The following is a 27478-nucleotide window of genomic DNA, read 5'->3' as shown; positions in this document are numbered from 1 at the left end:
CGGATACCGCCTGGCCCTTGCAGACCTGTGGACTGAAAAAAGCATGTCTGCTACATGGGATTTGAATTTTTGCATAAAGAGTAGTTGGTAGTTGTTTGCACTTGGGTCCTGTGAAGCTCAGGTCCCCATTCTCAGGGACTGCTCGCCCCTTTGCTGCCCCCAGCACCCCTGTAACAATTTCTCCATAACTGAGCATCTTGTTCCACTGGTACTTGTGTCCAGAGAACAGTATGCACTAGCTCAGTTTTGAGTAATGGACAGAATAAAGTTCCTGTTGTTCTATACTCAGTTTGTACCACCTACTGAATTTTAATTCAGAGACTGAAATTAAAAGCCAGGGAAGTTTGAGGGCCATGGAAAGTCTTTACAGTAGCTCAGTTCAGTGCTCTTATGTGCCTTGCTGGTTTACATCAACTACAGCCCCATTAAACGTCATTCTGGGAGTTTAGCTTCTTTGCTTTGTACTGTAGGTATTTAGCATATCTGATATCACATGTGGTATCTACACAGTTAAGTGGTATTAGTATGCTTTTTCATAGAAATTGCTGATCTTAGGACAGAGAAGATATAAACAGCTAGTATGCAAACAGGTGCTTGATCTTCATACTGGATGATGTCCATCAGAAGACCCAGGCGATGTGTCAGAACATAATTTTCCCTTTGTCTGGTGTTATCCCCCTTTTGGGTATACAGTAGCTGCTCCTGACATGGACTTTTTAGCCCTGTGGCTTTGGTCTAGCAGGTATATGCCACCCCAGATAGGTTCTCCCCATGACTGTGTACTGTATGTGATTCAAGCTAATTTATTTATTCTCTCATTTTTTTTACACCTTGCCAGTCCTCAAGTATTGGCATGTGCCAGGGTTCAATGTTGCATTGAACTGCTCCATCTAGGCATCAAATACTGCAAATAAGAGAAAGTGCTTTAGTGATCTTGGTGGACTGTGACTTCTTGAAATCAATAGCATCCTTTCAGCGGAGTTTAAACTGCTTTCTACTATTTGGAGCCTGATGCAATAACACCGAGATGCTTAAGATGCCGATTGGGCTGATCTTTGAGCAGTGGGTAATGTAACAAGATATATTTCTGAGTACAGGGGACAAGAGAACACATGGTGCTTTATTTCGAAGAGAAAATCTATTGCTAAGGTTGACCCAAAAGCAATTAGTGGTTCATTTAATTGAATCGGTGAATTCACCTGTGCAGTCTATTAAAATATATAGAGATAATTTAGGCTCAATTTAGTACAGCTAGCTGAAGGGCTATAGAGATTTATAATGGATTACCTTCTATCTACCCACTGAGTGGATGCTTAATCTTAAGTGAAATAGCAGAGCATCCTGGTAGTTCAGCCACAAATACCACCTTGTGGCAAAGCTGGACTTCTCCCACTACTGATACGGCTACTCTCTTTCCAGAATCATTAAGCTGTTCTATTTCTGGGCTTAAATAGGCACACATAAATAGGTCATTGTCCTAAATCCAAACGGCTGGATTTTTCACCATTTTCAAAGCAAAAACTCAAATGATGTCTTGTGTAAATTGTGTAAGAAATAGTCTTTAGTAAATTGAAGTGAAAGGGCTTCAGTTGTGCTGCTGAGACTTTCCTTTGTTTAAAAGGCATCTTCTGTCACAACCAAAATCACTCCAATATATAGTGCTTTTCTTCTTCCTGCCCCACTATGTACTACTTCAGGCAGAGCTTTCCCACTATCAAAGAAGAAAGAGCTAGATGGCTATAACATTTACTGAGAGCCTTGCTGTGCTAAAAGAAGTATGCTTAGCTATGCCTTATTTCTGCTTTGAAGGGCATCACTGGAAAACTCCAAGGGAATTCGTAACAGGATGTTTATTACATACATTGTTGTGCGTACCCACACTCATACGGCTACTCTCTTTCCAGAATCATTAAGCTGTTCTATTTCTGGGCTTAAATAGGCACACATAAATAGGTCATTGTCCTAAATCCAAACGGCTGGATTTTTCACCATTTTCAAAGCAAAAACTCAAATGATGTCTTGTGTAAATTGTGTAAGAAATAGTCTTTAGTAAATTGAAGTGAAAGGGCTTCAGTTGTGCTGCTGAGACTTTCCTTTGTTTAAAAGGCATCTTCTGTCACAACCAAAATCACTCCAATATATAGTGCTTTTCTTCTTCCTGCCCCACTATGTACTACTTCAGGCAGAGCTTTCCCACTATCAAAGAAGAAAGAGCTAGATGGCTATAACATTTACTGAGAGCCTTGCTGTGCTAAAAGAAGTATGCTTAGCTATGCCTTATTTCTGCTTTGAAGGGCATCACTGGAAAACTCCAAGGGAATTCGTAACAGGATGTTTATTACATACATTGTTGTGCGTACCCACAAACTGTACTTCAAGTTCTGTTACATTTCCTTCCTAATGGAACATAATTCACAATAAATAGATGCCTTGATCCTCTCTGTATATATTGAACACTGTGCAAGGTTCAGAATTTATTATAACTTTCTGTATTGATCTGCATTTCAGAGTCCTATAAAGAAAAAAAATGCACAGATCAGCTAGAATAGAAAAGATATTCAGCAAAGATATTAGGCACGTATGTTTCATAAAAACATTTTTTTTTAGGTTTACAAAGATTTGCAGTGGGAGTGTTTCCCTCTTCCCTCATGGCTGACTCTCTCTCCTCTCCCTGTTTCTGAGGTCAGTGCGTAGCACAGTCCAAGGCCATCTTTCCACAAGTGGCATGACTATACTGGTATGGCACAGTACTGTGCTGGATTGTATAGCTTTGTGCTGCAGAGCCTTGTGTATGTGCGAATCATTCTAGTATCCTCACATGGGGAACTTCACATAAATAGAAAGCATTTCTGTTTCATCTATCAAAAACCTGCTCAGGGCTGTGGGACCAAACACATCTTTTTTTTCTGCTAAATCAGGCTGTCATTCTTCTCTAGTCTTTCTAAGCAATGCTACAAGAATGTATAAAAAATAAATGGTAGAATTAAGCGGAGCTGGACCTCTCCAGCAGTGCGATAACCTTCTGTGCTATTAGAAGCATGATGGCCCTTTCAGCTACTCTGTAAATCTTTTACTGGTAGAAATGGAAAGTAGAGAAGGGAGAGAAAGAGTAGATAAAAACTCTATTTGGCAATGTGTCTGCTTCTACAAGTAGCTCATCAGATGCATGCTAACTAGGTCAACTTTGGTAATAATCTGAACCAAACTGTTTATTTGTTTGTCTTGTAATAGTGCCTAGGCAGGAGCCACAACTCTGCATCACTCCAATATATAGTGCTTTTCTTCTTCCTGCCCCACTATGTACTACTTCAGGCAGAGCTTTCCCACTATCAAAGAAGAAAGAGCTAGATGGCTATAACATTTACTGAGAGCCTTGCTGTGCTAAAAGAAGTATGCTTAGCTATGCCTTATTTCTGCTTTGAAGGGCATCACTGGAAAACTCCAAGGTAATGTAGTAAGGGCAAAAAAACTTAAAAAACAGATAACCTAGTTACGCTGATTAGTATTGCTATGTGCTACTTCTACATTTGTTACTTATGCACAGGTCCAGCAGCAATTTTTTCCTTTTATTTTTGTTTGTTTTCTTCTAGATTCATAGAATAATGAATTTCAACTTGTTGGGTACTCATTAATGGTGCCTTGTGTCATAAGCATGCTTGAAAATAGATGTTCTTTATATCTTTTCACCTAGGTGGAAAAGAGCTTCTTCAGTAGTAGCACATAATTTTCAATAGAGAAATAGTATTATTTTCATCACTATGTGGCATGTTTCTGCCACAGCCATGGGAAATAAGCCCTGAAATCAAACTGAGTAACTGAGAATTAAATTCCTGTATCTTTTTACTGTTAAAGAAATAACAAAACATAAATAACAAGTAATTGATGTTAAGTATATCTTCAGTGAATGATAACACACAAGACATGGGGCAACATCTGTGAGGTTCTTAGTATACTGTGTACTAGTTATATACATTTTTAAAATGTTTAAGTAATCTGGGTAGACAGTTGCATAGTTATTGTGCGAATGTTCAGGGTTAAGGATTTGTATACCGCAGTGCATCTGTGCTAGAATGGGTTCGCCTGAATGGTCTCTGTCTTGCAATCATGATCTTCATCTCAAGTCAGCAGGTTATGTGGTCAAGGGAGCAAACAGTTAAAACCAGTTGAAGTTAAAAAAGGCCTGTAAGTGGTACTTTTGGAAGTCTTTCATTAGAGAAATGTTTGTGGGGCGGGAGCCAGCAGAAGATTGCTGCATCAGATCTGAAAGCAATAATACTAATGTTGCTATTAAGTAATGATAATACTATATACTATAATATTTATATGACTTTGCACTAGCTTATGTGCTGACAATTGGAACAGTGCAAAGTAGTTGCACTGTACATTTCCCTTTTTTAAATAATGTGATTGTTTAGATCTTCTTTTCTTTTTCTCCCCTCTTTGTTATAGGGAGAAAATTGAATTTTAGTCATGACAACAAAGGCGTATTTCATTATATAATCATTACACTCTCCAGGGATGGGTTTATAGCAGGCTCAAATACACAGGGAGGCAAAGTATAATGGCCTGACATCAGAGAGTATCGGTGTGCTGAGCCCCATGGGACACGCACAGGAAGGAACATGTTCACAGTCATAGAAGCCGATCTATCTTGTTTTAGCACTGATGTGATGTGAGGTGGTGGTAAATTTGCATGAGGTGACTTGCACAATCATCATTTGTGGAATGTTTTCAACACAAATGCAGGTCTTCAGCAAGGTGCCTTGTTAGGGTTTTTTGGTTTTTTTCTTTAATTCTTTCAGGATCTAGTATCCATCACTTATTATTCACAGAGTTAGAGAAGAATGGTGCTGAAGCTGTTAAAGTAGCACAATCTTATTCATGTATTTTTGTTCTTGTCACTCAGGATTGTGAGTGGGAGGCTATTAGCACTGCTCTATGAAGTTCCACAGAATATATAAAAATGTGACTAAAAGGTAATCGCTAAACTGTTATTGACAGCGGTTACAGTGTTTAAAGAGAAATATGGCCTCCTAATTGTTCCTTAGATTATAAGAATTACTCAAAATTGCAGCTATTCACTGAATGTACCATGAATATTTTATTGAAGTAAGAGTGAATATTGTGGTCAGATAGGAACCTTGTCTGAGTGATATGGTCTACAAGTAGCATTCACATGTATGAACTCTGGCTTTTGTACAGCTTTTCTACTAACTATGGAAAGTGTGCATGCACGTGTGAGTTTTATCAAATTTTTACTTACTATCAAATTTTTGAAGGAGATGATGCTAACTGTTTGGTCAAGCTACTTTTTTAAAGGAGAGCTGGATGAAAGACCCATGTGACTAATACAATTGTTTTAATGCATTTAAGCTAGTCTCTAGCTGAGTCCCGAGCATGTTTCCACTTTGTCACAGGTGACAGTTGCTGCTCACTGCCAGCTTGTGAAATGTGGCTGTAATATTGATACAGGCTGGATAAACACTAGCAGAGAAAGGACGTTTTCAAACGAGAAGGAAAAGGGAAAATGAGGGGAATAGAAAATCCGTTCTTGTACAGTGGATCACAAAAGGATCTAATGCAAGTAATTTTCAGATTATGCATCTTCCTTTTGTGTCCTTATACTGGGGGGGGGGGGGGGGGGGGGGCTGGGGCAGCTTAAATGTTGCATGTTTATCATTCTAATATGGTTGCAAAGAAAGAAAAGGTACAGCTTAGTTCTGTGTGAAAACCAAGAAGTTGTTTTAATCATGCTCAAGATTTGTCCAGCTTCCACCAGTTTTCTCCCACTTCATGTTTAAGGTGTAAACCCAAAAAATAAAGTGTAGTTGAAACACCCTACCTGGTTTGAAGCCTTGAAACTCCTCATACATATCCCTGATGCAAAACCCTCAGTACTCTTAGGAATAGCACTGACATATGTATCATGGTAGTTTCTAGGGAGCCCAGTCAGCAACTCAGACCTCATATAATTGATCCTGGTTTAGTCAGAACTGAACGCAGACTCATTCAAAAGATTAGTAATGCATTTTCTAATAATTCTGATTTGATTTTTTTTTTTTTTTTTAGCAAAACTCAAACACAGATGTGCTTTGGTTCCCAGCTCTTCCCCGAACTCTTAACAATAAAAGTCTTTCCCACTTTCTCCTCACACCTCTCAGAAGAACCCTCTCTGTCCCACCTCTGTTTTCCTTTCTTTCTTTTTTATGACACGATCTCGTGATTTACAGATGTCATTCTTTCCAGAAACACCATTTTTCAAGCCCTTATCATTGTTCCTACCTGAAAAGGTTGCCTTTGAACAACCTGGTGCTGCTCCCTGTTCTGTGTCCCTGCAATACCATCTTGCTTTGCTCAGCTCAGTACGACTTTTGCCACTGACTTCGAGGGCCAGACATTAACTCCTGTCCCTGCCAACCCAGGGAAAGGCAGTTTGAAGTGTCTCAGTGCCTCCGGAGCAATGCTCCCTGGTGCAGCACAAACATGATGCTGCCATGTGTCCTTTTCATTCACTCCGTGCTACCATAGAAGAAAGGAAGCCAAATTCCTCACTGCCATGTAAATATTATATTAGACACTGCAGTGAGGCTTTGAAATGTTAATACCCCCTCTAATGCAGCCAGCTGACAGAGTGCCGGTTTTGTTTCGGTTGTGACTCAGGCTGTCACAACAGGTCCTGGCAGAATTAAAACAGCTGTGAGCGGCCTGCAGGTTCCTGGGTAGTAAGGGCATGTGCCACATTTTACAGCTACCATTTTGGGATAATTTTAACTGGTGTTTTAGAAGGGAGAAAGCTACTTGGGGGGCGACTTTGAGGGACGGCGGCTGTTTTAAAGAGCAACAGCAGAGCCCTGTGCTCTGCTCATGGATGCCAGCTGCCAAGTGCCTATCAGCGCACAGCGGTGAGGTGTAAAATGGCCGACTTGTGGCAGGCTCTCAGCCAATGCAGGCTCAGTTGTGGAGGCGCGGGAGCATGCATGCTGCTCCTCAGCCTGCAGCAGGGGTGGACAGGCTCCTGCCACCTCTCATCAGTGCGGGGGAAGGAAGGAGGCCAGAGAGGGGCAGTTTTCCACCTCAGGCTGAAGGGATGCGTGGTCCCCTGGTGAAGGGAGACTTGATCTCCTGGTGAAGGGACACTTGGTCTCCTGGCAAGGAGACAGGAGGGGGACAGGAGTGAACAGGAGTGGTCCCGGCCCACCGAGAGGGGCTAGAGGGCAATGGGCCAGAGTGAAGGAAGGGACATCTCTCACAGCAGCAGCTTCCGCTGGGAGGAGAGACCCTGGCGATGACTGTCCCTCTGCCTTTTCTTTCACCACCTCTTCTTGGGGAAAAGGTTTTTTTTCCTGGCCTTTTGTTCTCTGATGACTCCTTCATGCCAGCCTTTCATTTTAATGATAGCATAGCAGTGAAACTGAGTCACATCAAGGCCTGAAGGTTTCCAGCTTTAATCTGTAATGAAATGTAAAGAAACCTGGCAGGGTCTGACACATTCTCAGACTCCTGAGAGAGGGACTTGGGAACTGAGCTCTGGGAATCAAGTGTTCAGACCAACCGTGCTTTCCAAAGCAATTAATTGTTTTGATTAATTTTTTCCCCCCCTCCTTAATTTCCCATAGAAATTGGGAAGATTGACCAAGATATATATAAATACAACACTCCAGGATTCACTGGTTGCCTATCGAGAGTACAATTCAACCAGATTGCTCCACTCAAAGCAGCTCTGAGACCTACCAACGCCTCCTCTCACGTCCACATCCAAGGAGAACTGGTGGAATCCAACTGCGGAGCATCTCCACTCACCATCCCACCAATGTCGGCTGCTACCGACCCGTGGCACTTAGACTCAGGTAAGCTGGGGTTCATGCCACATTAGCTCAGTGGAGCAGGTTAGAGAAGAAATACATCCACCTTCTTCTGTAAGGAAAAACAAAACTGGGTGGATGTGATTGATAGATGACGTAGGACTATAATCATGGTAGGAAATGCAAAGCTGGAATGACAGAGATTTGCCACCACTTCTAAATGCAGTTACAGGATATTTTCTTTGCCTTTTTTTTAGTATTCCGCTTTATTTTTCTTTTCCATAAGTCTTACACTGTTCGAATGTTGAGTTTTGACCTAGCTGCTGTGATAGCACTTTCTCGGTAGTATTGGGTATGTAGTCAACAAAAGGTTGCAAGTACAGATAAATAAGGTACAGTAGCATTTCTTATTCCTAATAAGTGAGTATACTGTAGTCAGCTTCATACAAAAAAGTATATCTAGTTTTAGGCATAAATATATTTATATAAAGTACTGATTTGTTTTCTGAAATGTCTGTTTTCCTTAGGCCATGTTTAATGGGAAATCCCATTAGTCATGATGGCATTCATCTCATGCTGAAAATGCTGGAAAGCCAAAACAATTTGCTGATCCCAGCAATTTCATCCTGCTTCGTGACTGACAGTCTTTGAAAGTGTATGTTGTGCCTAACTTTAGAGGTTTTTTTTTTCTCTCTTGCTTCTTGAGTGTCAGGTAAATATTTAAAAAAAAAACTGTTCCCTTTAGATTTATAGGGTCAGGTGTACATTGACCCCCTCTTGATTTTTGCCCTCATTCTGATTTCACTTGTAATGGTATAAATTAGAACTTGTCCTGGCAAAGTTGATTGGTTTACAGTGGTATAAAATTAAAATGCTAGAGGAAAAACTGGGTCCATAATGATTTTGATACCTGTCTTTGCCTGTTGTGTTTGGGGATGCATCCATCTGCCAGTTTTTATATGAGAGGGGACAGGTATATAGGTCTTTCTTAGAAGTATGTGCCAAGGTCATACCTTTGGGGTTTGGATTTTTTTTTCTTGCAATGTCAAGGAGCTCCTTGCAGCATTTCCTTTCAGCTCTTCAGTAGAGAAATAGGGCAGATGTTTGTAAGGAGAGGCAGATATTCCAGGGCTGAGGGTCCCAAACATTGATGGAAGCAGTATCATGCTTTAAAACCTGTCCTTCCCTTCTTGCTGCCATGCCATTGTAAGATTTTAGTACATCTCTTCCCTGTTTATAACATGCAATTTCCTACTTGAATTTTTTCATCTCGAATTAGTAGTCCCTTTCTTCTCTGAAATTATTAGGTCAGTTTGTACCTGAAGCTTTTGTTCTGTGCTCCTTTTTCTATAAAAGCACATTTCCTGAAGGATACCTCACTGGCTCATGTCTTTAAAAAGTGTGTGCCATAAACTTCTTGAGGATGCACTGCTGCTGTGAATCTTGTGTAGCTAATGGGTTTTGGTTGTTAATTTTGGTTGGTTTCCTCTTCCTACACTTACTTTGACTGCAAGCTAGTAAAAGACTATGGTGGGATTTACTCAAGATATTTGAACTCTTCCTAATAGCTCCTGGTGTTAAAAGAAGGAGGTCCTGTTTGTCCTTGCCATGTGCTACTACACTTGTCCTTGTGCTGGCTCAGTCTCGTCTTGAAAACTTTTGCTGAGTTGATTCAACTTTGTTGACCTGACAGATTACCAATTTATGCATTTTCTTCTGGATTAATTGTAGTACTCGGTCATGGAGCCAGCATGAAGGATATCAGGGAACATACAGCATGCAATTAGGTTGGCTCAAGCTGTCTGTTAACTTCTGCCCAGTAAAAAAAATCTCATTGCCATAACCAGACTTGACTGTTCCAAGTCATGGGCAGACAGAGTGCAAGTGACCCACCCTCATTTTTGGTGATGATAAGCTTTAGTAAGACTGGGAGCTAGGGACCCCTCCTGTTGTCTTCTCCAGTGCTCCGCGCCAGTAGAAGGAAAAGATCATATTGGTTTAAAGACTTCTAGTGAGGGACTGCTCTACACTGAAGGGAGCAAGAGTGTCAGGTCAGTTACGGTAGAAAGCAATTTCACAGCAAGGGAGTGGTGTTTCACTGGGGCAGGAGTGAAAGGACATTCAGGTGTGGGTGAACAATTCCTGACTTTCACTCTGGGTGACATTTTCGTGATACAAAGAGAAGGTATCGCAGCAACTCATTTATCGGTATCAGGTAAGAACAACTCAGTCTTTGTAAAAGTATCTCTGGGGGTCTGACACAGCTAGCTCTGTTTCAGTCTCAGGAAAAATATATACTGTAGACCATGTAACCTCGCACACAGATGATCTTGATGACTGGTAAATGAAAATGTTTCGGTTTGGTGTCACTTTGCATTAGCAAATTGGCAGTTTTCACTGAGGATTTTTTTGTTTCCCAAACCCTACTAGAAGACTTTCTAACACAAATTGTGTTGAAAGAGAAAATGGAAAAATCAGAGGTACGAATAATGGTTCCCACTGGCTCCAGAGCTGGAATAGTCTTGGTACTCTCAGTGTGAATTTACTCCTTCACTAAACCACCTGAAGGGGTGAAGACAGAAAGCTCTTGAAATTCACAGAAACACTTGTAGTGGTGCTAAAGCAAAAGCCACACACACTCTGCCACAAATAAATGGTTGCAAAGAGCATGGCTTTGAAAGCAGCAGTTACTATGTACAGGGTTTCTCATTTCAAACATGTTTTTATCTGTAATTTTTATTGTTATGTCACCTATTTAATTTTAAATAGATCTTAACAAAACATGAGAGTTGAGGACGGGTGGTTTGTAGTGAAAAGAAAAAATCAGGAAAAGTTTTGTGGCAAGTATCATAGGTTTAAATCTCATTCAGTGACATACTCTGCAGTCATCCTGATTCATATTTTGAGTTAAGTGTAGATTTGTAGCTTTGCTTCTCAAATACTGTGGAATTGAACATTCAGGATTTTAAAATTATGTAGGAGGGGATCAAGGATAAGTGTCTAAATAGGTCAGATACACCAGACGGCAAATGTAATGATCCTTTCACCTCTAAACTGCAGTGCTGGATCAGACCTTACGGATAATTATTAGATGTTAAGCAGGTTCTGCCTGACGGGTGACCTACATGAAATGTTTGGCTTAAACGCTTCTATGTAGTTACTGCATGGACACCTCCTGCTAGCTGCAAAACGTTTTGGATGCCCTAGCAGAGAGGCTAAAGGGAAAATCATAAAGACACACATCAGTCACTTGCAGTTGACCCTTAGAGGCATGTTCAGGGATTTATGAATAAGAAACCTTGTTGGTTTGCTCCCCAGACAAATGGGCCATACAGCTTCTCGATTCATTGTCTTGCACTTTCTATTAGCCTTGAATTCACATATATTTCACGTTTACAATATTAGTTCTTTTAAAATTTCTTTGTCATTGTAAAAATGCCACTTCCCTCCCTTCCCACCCCTGGATGGCATTTTGCCATGCTACTGTGACATTATCTTAAACCATTATCTTGTTCAGCTTGTGAGTATTCTTACAATGCATAGTCTTGTCTTGTTGCTATGGTGATCCTTTCTTGGTGGTGATGAAGTGCAGGAATTCAACAAGTCATTCTTTTCTAGAATGTGACTTTCTGGTGATTTAAAAAAAAAAAGCCAATAATCAGACCCAAGCAGATCATCAATATAGTTCCCTTCCTGTGTTTTCCTCCCATCTGTATTATCTCAGTTCACGTCAGACAATCCAATTTGCCTTGGTTACATCAAAAAGAGTGTAGAAAGGAGGCAAAAAAAGAACCTGATCAATGACCATATTATTTAAAAATGACATGTCCTACCTTTATATGTTGTCTAAACCCAGTGAATTACCTGTCTGGCATACATTTCAAAACAAAAGTTATAACTGCATGCCTTTAACTATATTAACGTGCATTTTAATATCTATTACTGTAGCATATGTAAAAAAAAAAAAAGCTAATCACCAAGGGTTTTTTTTTAATATCTCAGTTCAAATTAGCTAAGACGTATGTCACTGATAACTGAGACCTTGCTTATTAGAGAGAAGCAAACAAAAGCCTGAACAGATGGTTATTTTTGTAGTAAATAAACTCCCACACCTAAAATGCCTTGTATTTAAAATCAGAAGATGCTTATTATTGGGGTGGGGTTGTTCAGTTTTTGGTTTTTTTTTATCTAAGATAAAGGTTCTGCAGTTTACTAATTAAGTTTCACTTCCAAACTTTTCTTATTTATATAGAAAGGATAAAAGAAACCTACTACATGTATGTACCTCTCCATTTTAGGTAAAATGTGCTCCAGCTTACCAAACTACCCAATCTTGAATTTAGTAAAAGCAAGAGATACCAGAAGAGGCAAGGTACATACAACAGTTGACAAACCATGCTTTAGCACCTCTAAGCTGCTGTGGCACTATGTAGCTGCAAGATGCATTTATTCTGAGTATGAACAGAATGGCATCTAGAGTATTTAACATGGGATTTAGTTAAACCCATATTAGCTTCAACGTATTAAGAATTAAATGGAGCAAGATTAAATGCTATGTCTGCAATGTTCTGCTAAGTGGTGTGACTTTTTTCTGACTGTACATATTTAAACCCTAGAAGCTCTTTATTTTTGTAGAAGGTGAAAGGCCTTGCCTTTTAAGAATCAACAGCTTACTTTGAAACCTATGTTGAGCATGTCTTGCAAAAACATTGTATGAAGACACGCACTGCTGTCACCAAGATTAAAACAGCTGCCTGCAGGCTTAACTCCCTTTTTGTTACAAATTCATCCCTTTTCCTTTAACAAGTGATGGCAGGAGAAGAGAGTGGGAGGGCTGAGTACTGGCCATATGATCCATGCTCACCTAACTGGCCGACTAATTATCTTTGTCAAGCGAAAGATAGCAGTCGAGTTCTGGACTAAGAGAAAGTGTCACTTGCTTGTTACTGGTGACAGTGCTGAAGGTCACCTTCCGGATTCAGATGCCATCGGCTGGGTTGCCATCCCACTCTGACCACTGGTACCCACATCTCAGAGGGCAGAGTGGCAGCATCTGAGGAGAAGCTGTGTCACACATGGACTGGTACGGGTGTGGCTACAGAGATGGGAAATAGCTCTTGCGCTTGTCAAGGGTTTGTTATAAACGACGCAGTGGGAAGGAAGGATCAAAGGTGTTACTTGCTGGAGGGTATCGATTCAGCCCTCAGAATGGTCTTAGGTTACAAACACACGAACAAAACGGTCTTCTGGCCACAGACATTGAAAGAGTCCTGTATGCATCAGTGAATTGAACAGCAGGAGGATTAAAGTCAATGGTATGTGTGACACAGCGCTCATTCTCTCCTCTAAGGGACAGCAGGGGAGCAGGGTCACTTCTTCAGGCTTCCTGCAAGGGGCAAGCAAATCCTGGCAGGAGGGATGGAAGAGATGCATTGCTTTTGTTCATGATGCAGCCTTACACATCTAAATTTGATCTCCTAGGTGTTAGCAAAGTTAGAAATGGTTGTGAAGGCAGTTGCTAAAATAAAATGACACTCCTCCTTTTTCAAGCATAGCAAACAGGATTAGTTACCTGTACTGCAATCAGAGAATGATGCCAGATTCTCTCAAGTTATTGATCACTCGAGGTGATTGCTTTTTTTTAATTAACATAGCATGTAAACATTGGGAGGCTGTCTGCCAGTAAGCTAGTTTAATATTTATACTCCCTATGCAAGAGATGGAAGATGCACTTGCAACCTCACCTGCAGGCCAACAGATTCTTCCACTGCCAGATTTTGGTGTATTTCTGTGATCAAGTTTCCTCTGCTGAGAGTGACCAGCATTCATCCCCAATTCTCCCAATATAAATATTGTCTCAGAAGTCCATGGCCTTGACCTGAGTTGTTTTCAAACAGGAAGGTGGCATTTTTTTCAGACAGTCGGGGGATTAATTCTAGCAGAAACTCATAGCTTGGTTTCTAAGCACCAAGTGTTTCTTGCAGGCAAGAAGGTAAGTGGTAAACATTGAGGTGCAACAGGTTCTATTTTTCCCCTCCCTATCGAGCAGCTAAATAGGAAGAGCATCTGTCTGAAATTTGGCACAATCAGAGCTTCATCCTTAAAGGGCTTAATTATGGTGCTTGAATTACTGTAAATCTCTCTATTGATTAGGAATAAAAATGCCTCCCTCAGTCTCATCTAGTTCCTTCACACAATTATGCATAGCTTTCTCTTATTTTTAAGAATATATAATTTCAGTGTGAAATTTCTGACACTCTGTCTAGTATATCAGACGGCTGACAGACTGCCAAGCTTGTAAATTCTTCTGGCATTCATTAAGAGATCAGCATTGTAGCTATTTCATAAGCAGTGATTTGAATGTTAATGCTGCTACTTAACGTCAAGGCAAGACGGTGGTAACATTAAAAAGAGAGTGTTTTCCATCCTCTGCAAAGACTGTATTTTTTCCACAAGTACTAACTTTAACTAGGAACATAGGGATGGCATAAATTAGGAAAAAAATGAAGTAGAGAAGGAAGCATTTATATGCCAATCACTTCATGTGACTGCCTTCTTTTTCCTTTCCTTAGGCCAAAAAGCACTTCACTTCCTGTTTAAGAAGTTATTCTACATTACAGTCAGGTCATTACAGCTATTAAAGTTTATTTTAGATTTAAACTCTCCAGTCTGACCCGTTCCTCATCCCCTACATGAGCCTTTCTTTTTTCATAAGTGGATGAACACTAAAAGTGCAGAACCTGGTCTTAGAATCATAGAATCATTAAGGTTGGAAAAGACCTCTAAGATCATTGAGTTCAACTATCAACCCAACACCACCATGCCCACTAAACCATGTCCCTAAGCGCCTCATCTACCAGTCTTTTAAATACTTCCAGGGATGTTGACTCAACCACTTCCCTGGGCAGCCTCTTCCAATGTTTAACCACTCTTTCACTAAAGAAATTTTTCCTCATGTCCAATCTAAACCTCCCCTGGCGCAACTTGAGGCCATTTCCTCTCGTCCTTTCGCCAGTTACTTGGGAGAAGAGACCGACACCCACCTCGCTACAACCTCCTTTCAGGTAGTTGTAGAGAGCGATGAGGTCTCCCCTCAGCCTCCTTTTCTCCAGGCTAAACAACCCCAGTTCCCTCAGCCACTCCTCATAAAACTTGTTCTCCAGACCCTTCACCAGCCTCGTTGCCCTTCTCTGGACACGCTCCAACATCTCAATGTCCTTCTTGTAGTGAGGGGCCCAAAACTGAACACAGTATTCGAGGTGCGGCCTCACCAGTGCCAAGTACAGGGGCACGATCACTTCCCTCCTCCTGCTGGCCACACTATTTCTGATACAGGCCAGGATGCCATTGGCCTTCTTGGCCCTGCCTGGGCACACTGCCGGCTCATGTTCAGCCGGCTGTCAACCAGCACCCCCAGGTCCTTTTCCGACAGGCAGCTTTCCAGCCACTCTTCCCCAAGCCTGTAGCGCTGCATGGGATTGTTGTTGTGGCCGAAGTGCAGGACCCGGCACTTGGCCTTGTTGAATCTCATACAGTTGGCCTCGGCCCATCGATCCAGCCTGTCCAGGTCCCTCTGCAGAGCCTTCCTACCCTCGAGCAGGTCAACACTCCCGCCCAACTTGGTGTCGTCTGCAAACTTACTGAGGGAGCACTCAATCCCTTCATCCAGATCATTGATAAAGATATTGAACAAGACCGGCCCCAAAACTGCGCCCTGGGGAACACCGCTCGTGACCAGCCGCCAACTGGATTTAACTCCATTCACCACAACTCTCTGGGCCCGGCCATCCAGCCAGTTTTTGACCCAGCGCAGAGTACACCTGTCTAAGCCATGAGCCGCCAGCTTCTCTAGGAGAATGCTGTGGGAGACGGTGTCAAAGGCCTTACTGAAGTCCAGGTAGACCACATCCACAGCCTTTCCCTCATCCACTAGGCGGGTCACCTGGTCATAGAAGGAGATCAGGTTGGTCAAGCAGGACCTGCCTCTCATGAACCCGTGCTGGCTGGGCCTGATCCCCTGGTTGTCCCGCTCATGCCTTGTGAGCGCCCTCAAGATGACCCGCTCCATAATCTTCCCCGGCACCGAGGTCAGGCTGACAGGCCTGTAGTTCCCCGGATCCTCCTTCCGGCCCTTCTTGTAGATGGATGTCACATTGGCCAGCCTCCAGTCGTCCGGGAACTCCCCCGTTAACCAGGACTGCTGATAAATGATGGAGAGTGGCTTGGCAAGCTCCTCCGCCAGCTCCCTCAGCACTCTCGGGTGGAGAGCTGTTGTTCATATCCTGGCTGGGAAAAGCCCTTTCTTCCGATGACCTCAATTAATAGAGTCCATCATATGTTTTTCTCCTTTTCTGCAGCTGTCATAAGTTTACAGGCTTGTTTGGTATTCTTGTTCGTTGGGTTGGATTTTTTATTTTTGTTTTTTTGTTTCTTTCAAGTATTCCCTGTGGGTCCATTATCAGCAATTAGCTATATACAGCTAGGCTTTGATCAGCACTTAACTCTACCGTTCCTTTGAGAGCACCGAAGCGTTTCATATTCTACATTAATTATAAAAGGAAGTATTTGTTTGTCTTCCTTAACAGATGAAATGTAAGCACTGCTCATAAAATTTTCATGAAAGTGATAGCTTAGGCCAGCATGACTAATACACTAGCAGTTCTTGTCTGGAGTCATAGTGAGACCCGGTGTCAGACAGACGTTGCTACCAGGAATTAAAAGACAGGTGAGTAGGTCTTTGATGGATGGGGGTGCTCTAATGTGCTGCAAATCAATTGGAAATTTGGCAGAGCAAATGTTCAAAATACTACTTCTGAGACAGAACTTGCTGAAGTTCAAACTGCAGATAAACACAATCCAAAAGTGATCCTAAATGTCTGCTCTCCTTTTAAAATAATGAAGAAAACTCTGTAGTATACAGATACCAGTTACTAAATTTTAAGTGTTTTGGTCTTGCCTTCCCACTACTTTGTAAAATTACTTGCTTGTGTGCAAAAGAAAGTGTAAAAATTACTACTGGGAAATGACAAAGGGGGAAGCAGGGGAGAATCACCTAACCCATCCCAACAGTGCAGGTATATTTTCCCTATTTCGTATTTCATCCGGGACTGCTTTGGGGGAGTTTAAGTTGCCTCAGTTGCCAACTGAGGTTAAACCATGACATTAAGCTGCAAGGATGGGTCTCCTAATAAGGCACAAGTTTTTCTATCCCTTTGCTAGGAAGATTGCTTTTTAAGACCAAAAGAAAGAATATTGTACTGCCCTCTTGGAGCAAGCCATTCATAAAACCATTTCATCCTCTGCTTAAGAGCATGGACAGCAAAGTTCACCTGCAGAAGGAAATTAAAGGGCTGATAACACAGCCAATTTGGAAACAACTATCTTGACTGATTGGGTTGTCTTGACTCTGGTGTCCAGTCGTGAGAATTTGCATTGTCCCAGTTCATTGACCACGGAGCGTTCAGTGGATTTTCCCCCAACACTGCCATTGTTCATTGTTGGCATTTCCATTGTTCATTCCAAAATTCATGCTTTTTTTAACAGAAACATCCAACTACTCTTTCTTCTATAATCCCCACTTACTTTCCCCACACTGTCCCAGGTGTTTGCGTACAGAAGGGCTGTTCAGAAGACAATGTTTCTATTAAGCCATCATTTCAGAGGATTTTTTAATTTATACTCATTTCACATTGAAATAAAAAGACACGATTGGAGAGACTTCACACCAAAAATGTAAAAACACAGGTTTTGTGTTTTCCGTTTTCTCTGTGCATGTCTCTCTCTCTCAGCAGAACTCACCAGTAGCTGTCAGTAAAAACACTTCAGATTCAGTGAAAAATTCTTAGGAAAAAAAAAATGCAACCCTTCAAAATGTTTTTGATCTAACAACACATACCTGACAAAATGTAGTTTAAATAATTGGTCCAAATAGCACTAATGTGTTGGAGGACTTTTTTGTCATTTATGAAGGTTTTTTTCTGGTTTCGTTTCTTCCCTATCCCTCCCAGCCAAGAAGGTTGCAAAGGATTGAAGAAATTAGTGGATTTTGATCCAATGTTGAGAATTTCATGTTCCAAGTGATTTGCATTATTGGCAACAGAGAGAAGAAGATGACATTTTTAAAGTGAAAAGCCCTAATTTTTCCTCTAAGCTGCATGTCTGTTCTGGTAGTTTCAGAATTGCTTTGTGGGTGTACGTTTTCCAATATCCTGTAACTCACACCAAAAAAATTGTCTGTGACTGTGAAGGCTTCTATTTCCATAAAGACATAAAAGTGGTTCATATTAGGGATATACTTGTAACCCTCTAACATTACAATTGAGGCATCACTAAAAATTCAGGGAGTAATGATTGACCCCATATAGCATGCTAGAACAAAAATGACCTTTTACAAACAATATGGTTAATAATATCTTTTAAATATTTTGTGGTTGGGTAAGTGGGAGTATTTTTTTTTTAATCTTGGAAGTGTTTAATATTAAAAGTAACTTCAGCTAAATTCTCAGTTCTACACTTAAGCTGATGTCAGTGGGACTTTAAGTAAATTCTGTTAACAGAGTTTAATGTTAAACAGTCCTCCCTCAGAATCTGCTCTCAAATGCCTAGAAAAGCAGGAGTAGGGGTAGTTTTCCTCCTTTCTCTGTTTTCAGCTTGGAGAAGTAGGAAAAAAAATAGGTGTATTAATTTAAGAAAAAAAAAGATAGGAACTTTCAATACAAAATTTGCCCTGGCAGCATAAAAAGACACAGCATTTTTAATGCTCCTTCAGATTTTTTTTCTTCTTTTTCTGAATTGCTGTAGTTTACTTGTCGTGGGAGCTCTTCACAGAGCCACACTCAGGAGGAGAGCTGTGGGTGGGGTGGGCACGGGCAGTGGAATGAGCAAGAAAGGCCGACTGGAGTCTATGGGCTGTGATGTTCACCTTTGATGTAGGACTGTATAATGGAGTTGTTTACTCATGCTCCGTCATTTCTGTGCATGTGTTTAGAGTTTCTGTTGTAATCCAGTCCGTCAGGAAGGGGAATGCGATTGTGACTGCACAGTAGTTTCTACTATCAAGAGTCAAGCAATTAGTTTCTGTACTTACAGTCTGTAATAAGGAGTGCTCTGTAACTTCAAACCATAGCAGTACAGTCTCTCCTGATGGGCAGAGTTGACATAATTTGCAAAATGCAGCCAGAGAGCTTGCTTTTGTTTTCCTCTGTGTTATGGTCATGTGGAGGAATGTATTACTGAATGGATCTAGTGTCCAACACTTTCTCAAAATCCTAAAGTGTCAGTGAGTGTTTGCTCTCTTTGCGAGCTCAAAGGCAAGCTTGGATGCCTGGCTGCAAAAGAGAATTAGGAGGAAGGAGTGATAGTTCACATCTTTGCTTTTATTTTGTTCTCTTACTGTTCTACTTTTAATCAATGTGTTGATTGCTGGGGGTTTTATATACCTTGTGATCATCCAGTTGTTCCGGTTGCTTCTCTAGTTCACATTTATGTGAAAACCAACTGGTCTTAATAATGAGAGAATACCTCTCAAAGTTGTGGACATCTGTAAAGCTGAAAGGTCACAGCAGCCTTGCAACACGTGTTAGTTCTAGGCTGAACAAACTCAACTTCCAGCATTTCACAGGTTTCATCCATTGTTTGTTTTAGACCTGTGATCACTCCCACCCTTGCTTTTTTGGAGCAAATCTAAATTTCCTTTGTAGTATGGTGTATTTTAACTAAGACTTGCTCACTCAGTAAAAAAGTTCAGTTTAAAAAATTGCTTCCAACAGCTTATATGTAACATTACTGGATGTCAAAATGAGATTTGCCATTTACTTTGTACTTCTCAGTACTGCTCTCTAGCTGAAAAGTCTCCCCGTTTGGTTTTGGTTTTCCCCTTGCCTTTACTGAATAGCCTTTTGCTCATTTCTCTGCCCACACCCACTTTCTGGACTACTTTTCTACTTTAACAGGGTCATTTTGCATTTCAATTTTGTGAATTTGCAAAAGGCTTTTATGTGGGATCCATTGTAAAAACTCTCCCTCTGAAAATGAGAGATGCAAAATCACGCCTACTATAATGAAGCAAAATTATTATTCACTCTGTTAAATCAACCACATCTGTCATCTTTAACATCTAATCTTAATTATGGTCTGTTTATCCAGTCCCATCTCCCCTTTCCATTCAGTAAGTGCTGCTGTATTGCAGCTGGCTGTGGCAATGACCACGCTGAGCGTGCCAGATGATGGTGGGTCTCCTACTGCATTTTTGCGGTCATCTAAAATTTCAAATGTCATTAAAATGATGGCCAAAACATGGATTTTGCCTGCAGTCAGTCTTTAATCACCCTTTTAGGTGCTGCAAAGTTCCTTTAACCCCATTTACCCTGAGACTAATAACAGAAAGTTGAAAAGTGCAAAACATAAGTTCAGACTCTGTAGATTTACTCTGTCGTTATTGAAACTATGGCCTCATAAACAGCAGCCCATGAAAGAAAGAGAAAGCAAAGTATGTTGTGTCCTTTTACGTAAGTTAGCTTCAGGATGATCATGTTTGAAGCAAACCCAATGGCCTGCTGTGGGAAGACAGGGTGCAAAGAACAGCATTGCCCAGCTTGGATTCTGGAAGGGAACCAGGTGAAGTGATGTTCATAAGCCACAGATGAGCTTAGCATTTCCTGGTACAGTTCAATCTGTCCCTACACTAGCTGTAGGGTTTAGGAAAACGTCTTCGGTGTGTCCTGACAGCAAACCGATGGCTCTGTGCCACAGCTGCATGAGCAGAGGGTTTCAGGGAACTGGCAGCATGTCTCTTGGGCCAGTGAGTAACTGTTTTCCAGGATAGATTAAAAGCTCTTTGCTCTGTTCTTTGTATTTTGATTCACACAAGCGAGACCCTGGCTGCTCAGAGAAACCTAGGGAAAATTCAGAAAAAGCTCCTAAGGTAAGCAAACCTTTCTAGTACAGTCCCCAAATCAGATGGGAATCAGCTGTTCGAAAGCAACCTTTGTAGACCAGGTAATATAGGAAAACTGAATAGCCCTATTCATGGCCTCAGCTAACAATTAGGTAGCACAGTATGTAGACCAAAACTCCTGCAGTATCCTCCCCACACCCACCTTACATTACATTCACAACCCACTTGCTGTCCACAGGGGCTTTGCAGGGTAACTATATAGAGTAACTGCAGCTCCGTGGCACCTATTTGCTGTGGGCAAGTCATGATTTGAAGCTGTTGAGGTACAAGTGTCAGACAGTGCGAAAGGGCTTGCTGGGACATGCAGTTAGAGTTAATGTCACAGTGACAATGCAAGAATCTGAACAGGAAAGAGGTGTTCCCAGCTGCGATGGAGAAATGAAAGCACACACTTGTCCATTAGTAACTAACTCACTATGTACTTCATCTGCATATTATAGCTATGTGAGCTAGTTATTATACCACTGTGATTTAGATTCCCATGAAACACGAGAGTCACTAGTAACAATATTAATTTTATCTGAGCAGTCATTTTAAAACATTTTGGAAGTTACTCGTTACAATCTGTGAATGGCACTCTGTAGTCTTCTGTGCCTTTACCAGAGCATCATATTACTGTTGGCCCTTTGTCAGCCTGCTCTAACGTGTTCTTTCCTCATTTGGTTCCTGAATTTCAGCAGCGATGGAAGAAAGAATCTCATTAGTTGTCTTCTTGACAAAGTTGGTTAATATTGCAAAGGAATGTGACCATAGTAAGGTCAGAGATGAATGGTCGTGTGTCTGAATGATATAACTGCTCTCTGAAATACCTGCACTTGGCGCCTGTGACTACTCTGTTCTTAAGCTCACCTTGGTGGGTCAAGGCATGTGCCCTCATACGTTCTCTTCTGCCTAATTGCTGTGTCAGGAGTTACCCTTTTGCAGTTCTTAGACCTCTGGTCTGTAGCTGTTTGTGATCATTTGAGAAGCTACTGCTGCTCAGAATTTCAAGGAAACTTCCACCTAAAAAATAAGATAGTAATGAGTTCTTTTCTTCCTCCTCTAGCCATCTGTAGTAAACATTCAGTGAAAAACTGGTATAGACACTTCTGCAGCAAGAAGTATTCTATAACCCCACATTTGGCTGAGATTTTAGACATAATTTTTCTGTCCAAAAAAACCCCATAATATAAAAGCAGGTCTCCTGCTGACACAAGAATAACAGAATAGGAATTCATGAATTATGGCGATATCTGCCAACACCGCCACAGGTGCTTTAAAAAAAGAGCTCCTTTTTTTACTACAGCACTCCTGGTTCTCCAGCAGTTGCAGCAGGGCACAACTTATGCTATGTACAGTCCAATCTGATGGTGAACTCTTCTTGAAATAGGTTGTCCCTTGCCCCCAGACACATGTTCCTATTTCCTCTTTGTCAGAGATGAGAGTCTCAGAGTGAGTCACGTCTGCTTGTTGATCCAATGGACATCTCTTCCTGAGTGTGTATGATGACTAGATGCAATGGAAAGCAGCCTTGGACGGAGGCATCAGGGCCAGTCCTAGAAGCAGCTCTCAAACAAGATCAAGGATGTAGCTTCACATCATGCTTCATGTTCTTCATTATCCTGCGGTGTACTTCAGTGGCTGTTGAACATCATAAGCCGTGGTCTTCCATCTGCCAGGAATCCCTTGTAGCATAGCTGTTATGATGTGGCAGCTCAGGAGGGATCATGCTGCCATGAACGGCAGCCTTCCTCTTTCTTCACACTTCACTAGTGCTGTGGTCCTCGAAACAACCTTTTAAAAGAAGATAAAATATACTATACAGTTGTAAGGGAAGGGGGAAACTGACCATTGCTGATTTTAAGATTTCTTGTGTGGGGGACATAGGAGAGCAGCTCCAAACCAAGTGGCAAGTGGTAGGACTTGTTAACTGCCTGTGGTGCTGCTCCTATGGCGAGGGGCCTCCTTTTGGGTTAGAATGGCAGAGAGCAATTTCCTTGCAATTTGGCAAATTGATGATTTTCTACATCGTGTTATTTGGCTTTGGGATTTTCCTTGAGGTGCAGGGAGGGCAGGTTTAAAGTTAGGGTTTATTTTCCCACTGCTAGCCCATCCCTTTCAGCACTGCAAGGATTATATTATGGACCCTGTGCCAAAATGTCTCTGTAGGAAACATTCATGGTCCTGCACAGTAAGCTTCTTTGGAGCAAAATCCAGTGATACGGAATCAGGTATTTATTTATCTTTTACATTTTTTAGCCTGGTTTGTTTCAGAGAGGTGCAGAAATGCTGTTTTTCAGAATCCAGAGCACCAACAAATGTCAAAGGCACAAGTGCTGCTGGCAAAAACTGCTGGCCGGGCCCCCTCCACTGAGCCCTGAGAAATGCTCTCTTGTTTGTCCCACAGGCGACCAGCCAAAAACTAGCCGCTCAACACACAGCTGGTTTGACTCTCCCCCAGAGTAGGCACACAGAAGGCTACTCTAGCCCCAAACCTCTTTTCAGGCCACGTGGCAAGCTGAAGCCATTCATTCTTTTGTGCAGCTGCTTCGCAATACAAAAGGAACTTTATTATGGATTTTACTCCATGCTAACAGAAAGCCAGTTGAATTCCCTTAGCGAGTTTTTGGGTATAGTGAATGCTTCACTGACCTGTAAAGGCAACTGATTACTTTAATACAATATCACCTAATCCATCAAGCAAGGAAAATACAGCTGGGTTTTAAATACTGACCTAAGAAGTAATTCATATCTTTTTAATTATTTTAACTGTCTCCAGTTAAATACTTCTAACAACATTTTCTCTATTTCAAAATCAATGCCATAGTCCAGTGGCAAAGAAGGGAATGATTGCAACCACTCACCTAGCTCCTTGGGCTTGCTTAGTCACTGCAGTGTCTAGTTGCTATGTCTGACTATAAAGAAAATGTTGATGGTAGGTTTAATTGATGAGATTGCCTTTGAAAAGCCTGTGTGATGTTTTCTGGAGGTTAAAACCAAGACAGCCATCAAATTCTACTTTAAACCTGTACTGATTCCTTCATCCAGCTCTGCCGCAAGGAGTCTCTCCTTTTTAGGTCACTGGCAGGTGAGTGCTGGTACATCTGGCTGTTTCCTCTCCTCACCTGTCTGCTGGAGGCTCTCGTCTCCCACGGGCTCTCCTGCCTGCCATGCCTCAGCTCCTTCAACTCACAGTCTTGCATCTTAGCTCCAAAGCACCTCCAGCAGCAGCTAAGCTGCCACATTGAGCTTTCTCCTAGAGTAGTGAGGGTGCCGGCACGTGTTCCTATGGGTAATTGCTCTAAGGCTCTAACCGACAAAAAATGCAGCCCCTTGCTTACCTTAGGCTGTGCAGCAGCAAAAGGGATGGCAGTTTTTCTTTCAAAGAGCTTGCAGTTGTACCCAGTAGCAGTCACTAAGTCCTGGAAACTTCTGAAGCCTTTCATGGATAGCAGTGACAAAGGCAAAAATGTCTATAATAATATGTACGATCACAGGCATTTGAAAGAAAAGTTTTTGTTTGGTTTTGTGCTAAAGAAACTTACTGAATTTATGTTAGTGGAGTAACAAATTTACCTCCTGTATTAACAGCAATGCTTACCGAGTACCTCCTTTTTTTTTTTTTTTTTTTGTTGTTGTTAAGAGGAGGAAGCAAGAAGTTCTGAGGGATTAGATAATGGTGAAAGATTTTTTCTTTTCTTCTTCTTTAGATAAACATCTAGGGATGACAATTTTCTTTAAATTGTATCTGAGGACGTTGGATGTATTTCTGAACTACTGTGTGAAGTTTCACTGCTATTACAACATGAATCTTTAATTCCCTATTTACAGCCAGTGCTGATTTCCCATACAACGGTCAAGCTATAGGAGATGGAGTTAACAGAAACTCTGCCATTATTGGAGGTAGGAAGAACATCTGCTTTTCTAAGATACTTAGCAGTATGACTGTGACGGCTGAATTGCAGTTGGTAACATACTCAAGCCAGTTGCTAAGAGCTGACTGTGTGGGAAAACTACACCTGAACAAAGTTAAACAGAAATTTGTGTAAGTCTGTTCAGGCACATTGTCCTAGTGAAATGGTTTGTTCTCACTTAGTTTGTCCCCTCAGATTCAGTTTTAACCAAATTAAAATACTGATATTCGTAATCCACATATTAAGCATCCATGTGGGGAGCTACTTTGCAGTAGTTACTTATGTTAGAGGAGTAATTAATTTATATGAAAGGGCAAGGACACTTTTCCAGTTACAGCAGATTCAGCATGAATCTATGTCAAACGCTACTTGCTCCACCCTTGACAAAAATCGTGTCTTGTTTTTTAGGGGCCAAGTTGTGCTATAACTTATGTGCTGGAGAGTCCCATTCAGTGTGATAGGTGATGTTAAGTAATACCAGAACTGGAATTTTGAGTTAGCATTCCATTGAAGATATTCTGGCCAGCGGCTTCCAGAAATAAGGATCCTGATTAATTTTATGCACACATGCAATTTTCTCTGCCCTGTTCCGTAGTATGGAAGTGTTGCACCATAACTATCCTGGGAGAACTTTGCCACTGCACCAAATTCTGAAGGCATATTAAAAAAAATTGTGAAGATCAGCCTAATAGCTTTCAGTCAGTTCTAAATACATATAAAATGACATACTGGTGCTGTTTTTTTGTCACATAAAGCAACACTGATTATAGTGGTACATGCAGTCTAATGGAATTTCTTGTTTCTTTTCCCTGGCTCCTTCAAGGGTCTGCGTTTCCATATCCAGGTTTAGATTAGTTGCTTCAGGTTTGATTTGCTATGTTATTTTTCCTTTTTAATTTATATTGCATTCCTCAGAAAAATTCAGGCCACACCTGAACAGCCTGGCTGTCCAATGCATCAGTTAACAAAAGTGGCATAACATAATTCTGGCTGATTACAAGATTTTTTTAACCTGAGAATTTTATAACATCTTCATCCTGGAAGATCCTCATGCCTGTAGAGAAGGGCCAAAAAAGGAACAGTGTTGTTTTAGCACATAGTTACCTATGCCTCAGAGGGTAAGATATATGAGACTTCTCCATAACAGGGATGAACCCCAAACAGACCATTGCAGGGGGAGCAATTAAGGATAGGTCTGATGATAAAGCAGTTAAATCTGTAATTATGTGGAGCCAGTGCCTAGTGGAGTGAGCCAACAGTGAGCCAAGCCAATTTTCAAGGATGTGTTGAGAGGCTATGATAGATCTATATGGCCACTGACTGGTAAGTATACATCAGTGTCTCCATCCTCAAAGAGCTGTCCAGGCAGTGACCCACCACCATTTCACCCCCGTGTTTTGGGAGTGCTTGGCACCCTCTGCCTCACAGTCAGCAAAGCTCAACTCTGTAAGTAGGTATTAATGTTGAAGTTTACCTACGGGATGAAAGTGACTAGCAGACTCCACTCAGTGACATTTTGTATGTAGCAAAAACTATATATAAATATTAGAGTAGTGGAAACCAAGCAACTGTGTGATGTTTACCGGCCCAGGTAGCTTTGACTCAGCTCGGAGGAGTTGTGGGATCAAAATCTGGTGTTCTCCTCGCTAGTGGCATCTTTTCTTTCGTCCTCTGTGTAGGCGTCATCGCAGTGGTGATCTTCACCATCCTCTGCACCTTGGTGTTCCTGATCCGGTACATGTTTCGCCACAAGGGAACCTACCACACCAACGAGGCCAAAGGGGCAGAGTCAGCCGAGAGCGCCGACGCCGCCATCATGAACAATGACCCCAACTTCACGGAGACCATTGACGAGAGCAAGAAGGAATGGCTTATCTAAACCCACGGGGACGGGGCCTGGGGTGGGATACGAGCTGGGCCAGGGTGGGACTGGGATGACTCTTGCAGTGGGGAGAGAACACTCTGCGTCGGACGCTTGAGCACACGTATGGTAAAAAGATCAGCACAACTGGAGGAGCAAGTAACAGGAAAATACCACTGAGACTGGAGGAAAAAAAAAGAATATCTCAAGCATTTAAGAAAAGATACTTTTTAATATTTATTTACAGCAAATTGCCCCTTCTGTATCCAAACAACTACAACAAAGAGCAGTTTTGCAGCTTCAGCATTGGTTAAAATTTTCAGTAATACCTGTCTATTTCTGTGTATGTTTAGAGGTGTTCTGGATACCCACGATGAGAAACGGGGCTGGTTTTCTACATTTTTTAAAAGCTGTTTAAAATGTGGGTAGTTCTGTCCTGAGAACAAGTGGCAGATCTTTCTTCCCGGCATTGTGTTCCTTCATGGCTGGCCACTTCCCCGCACCTTGACCGTATCACCATTCATTTTGGTGGCATTGAACCGGGGGTTCAGGGCTGGGTGTGGGACAGGAGGGTGAGGGTTAATGCAAATCATACTCACCAGTTTTTCAACGTGTCATCAGCCCGTGCCAACCCTGTCAGGATCCATCTTCCTGACCCAGGCACTTTGTTGATTGTGTACAATTCTCATCAGCAATGTAAAAATACTGGTATTATAACTACTGCTACTACAAGAGAGGATGATCATAAAGCACAGGAAGCTTTGGGGTTTTTTTTTGTTATTATTATTATTATTTTGTTGGTCTCTGAGGGAGGATGATGCTGTGTGAGTCTGTAGACCTAGTCTGTTCCTGTGTCTTTGGCTATGGCACTGGTGACCTGAGGCACGTGTCAGTTTAAATTCAACTCTGCCTGTGGCATATTGGCATATACTGTACTTAGGCGTAAGTATTGTAGTAGGGAATTAGA

At 41.6% G+C, this 27478-nt stretch overlaps 1 protein-coding gene across 1 annotated transcript in view; it reads left to right on the top strand.

The window, feature by feature from the left end:
* CNTNAP2 (contactin associated protein-like 2) overlaps positions 1-26964 on the top strand; it is a 1203666-nt gene extending 1176702 nt beyond the window's left edge. Inside the window, exons 22-24 of the mRNA XM_009323034.1 lie at positions 7617-7847; positions 24568-24639; positions 26330-26964. Of these exons, the coding sequence (XP_009321309.1) occupies positions 7617-7847; positions 24568-24639; positions 26330-26529 (503 nt within the window). The 3' untranslated portion in view covers positions 26530-26964. The remainder of the gene's footprint in view (positions 1-7616; positions 7848-24567; positions 24640-26329) is intronic.
* The last annotated feature ends 514 nt before the right edge of the window (positions 26965-27478 follow it).

Source organism: Pygoscelis adeliae, unplaced genomic scaffold, assembly GCF_000699105.1.
Source record: "Pygoscelis adeliae isolate BGI_AS28 unplaced genomic scaffold, ASM69910v1 Scaffold264, whole genome shotgun sequence".
Classification (NCBI taxonomy): Eukaryota; Metazoa; Chordata; class Aves; order Sphenisciformes; family Spheniscidae; genus Pygoscelis; species Pygoscelis adeliae.
This window is presented reverse-complemented; position numbering and strand designations above follow the sequence as displayed.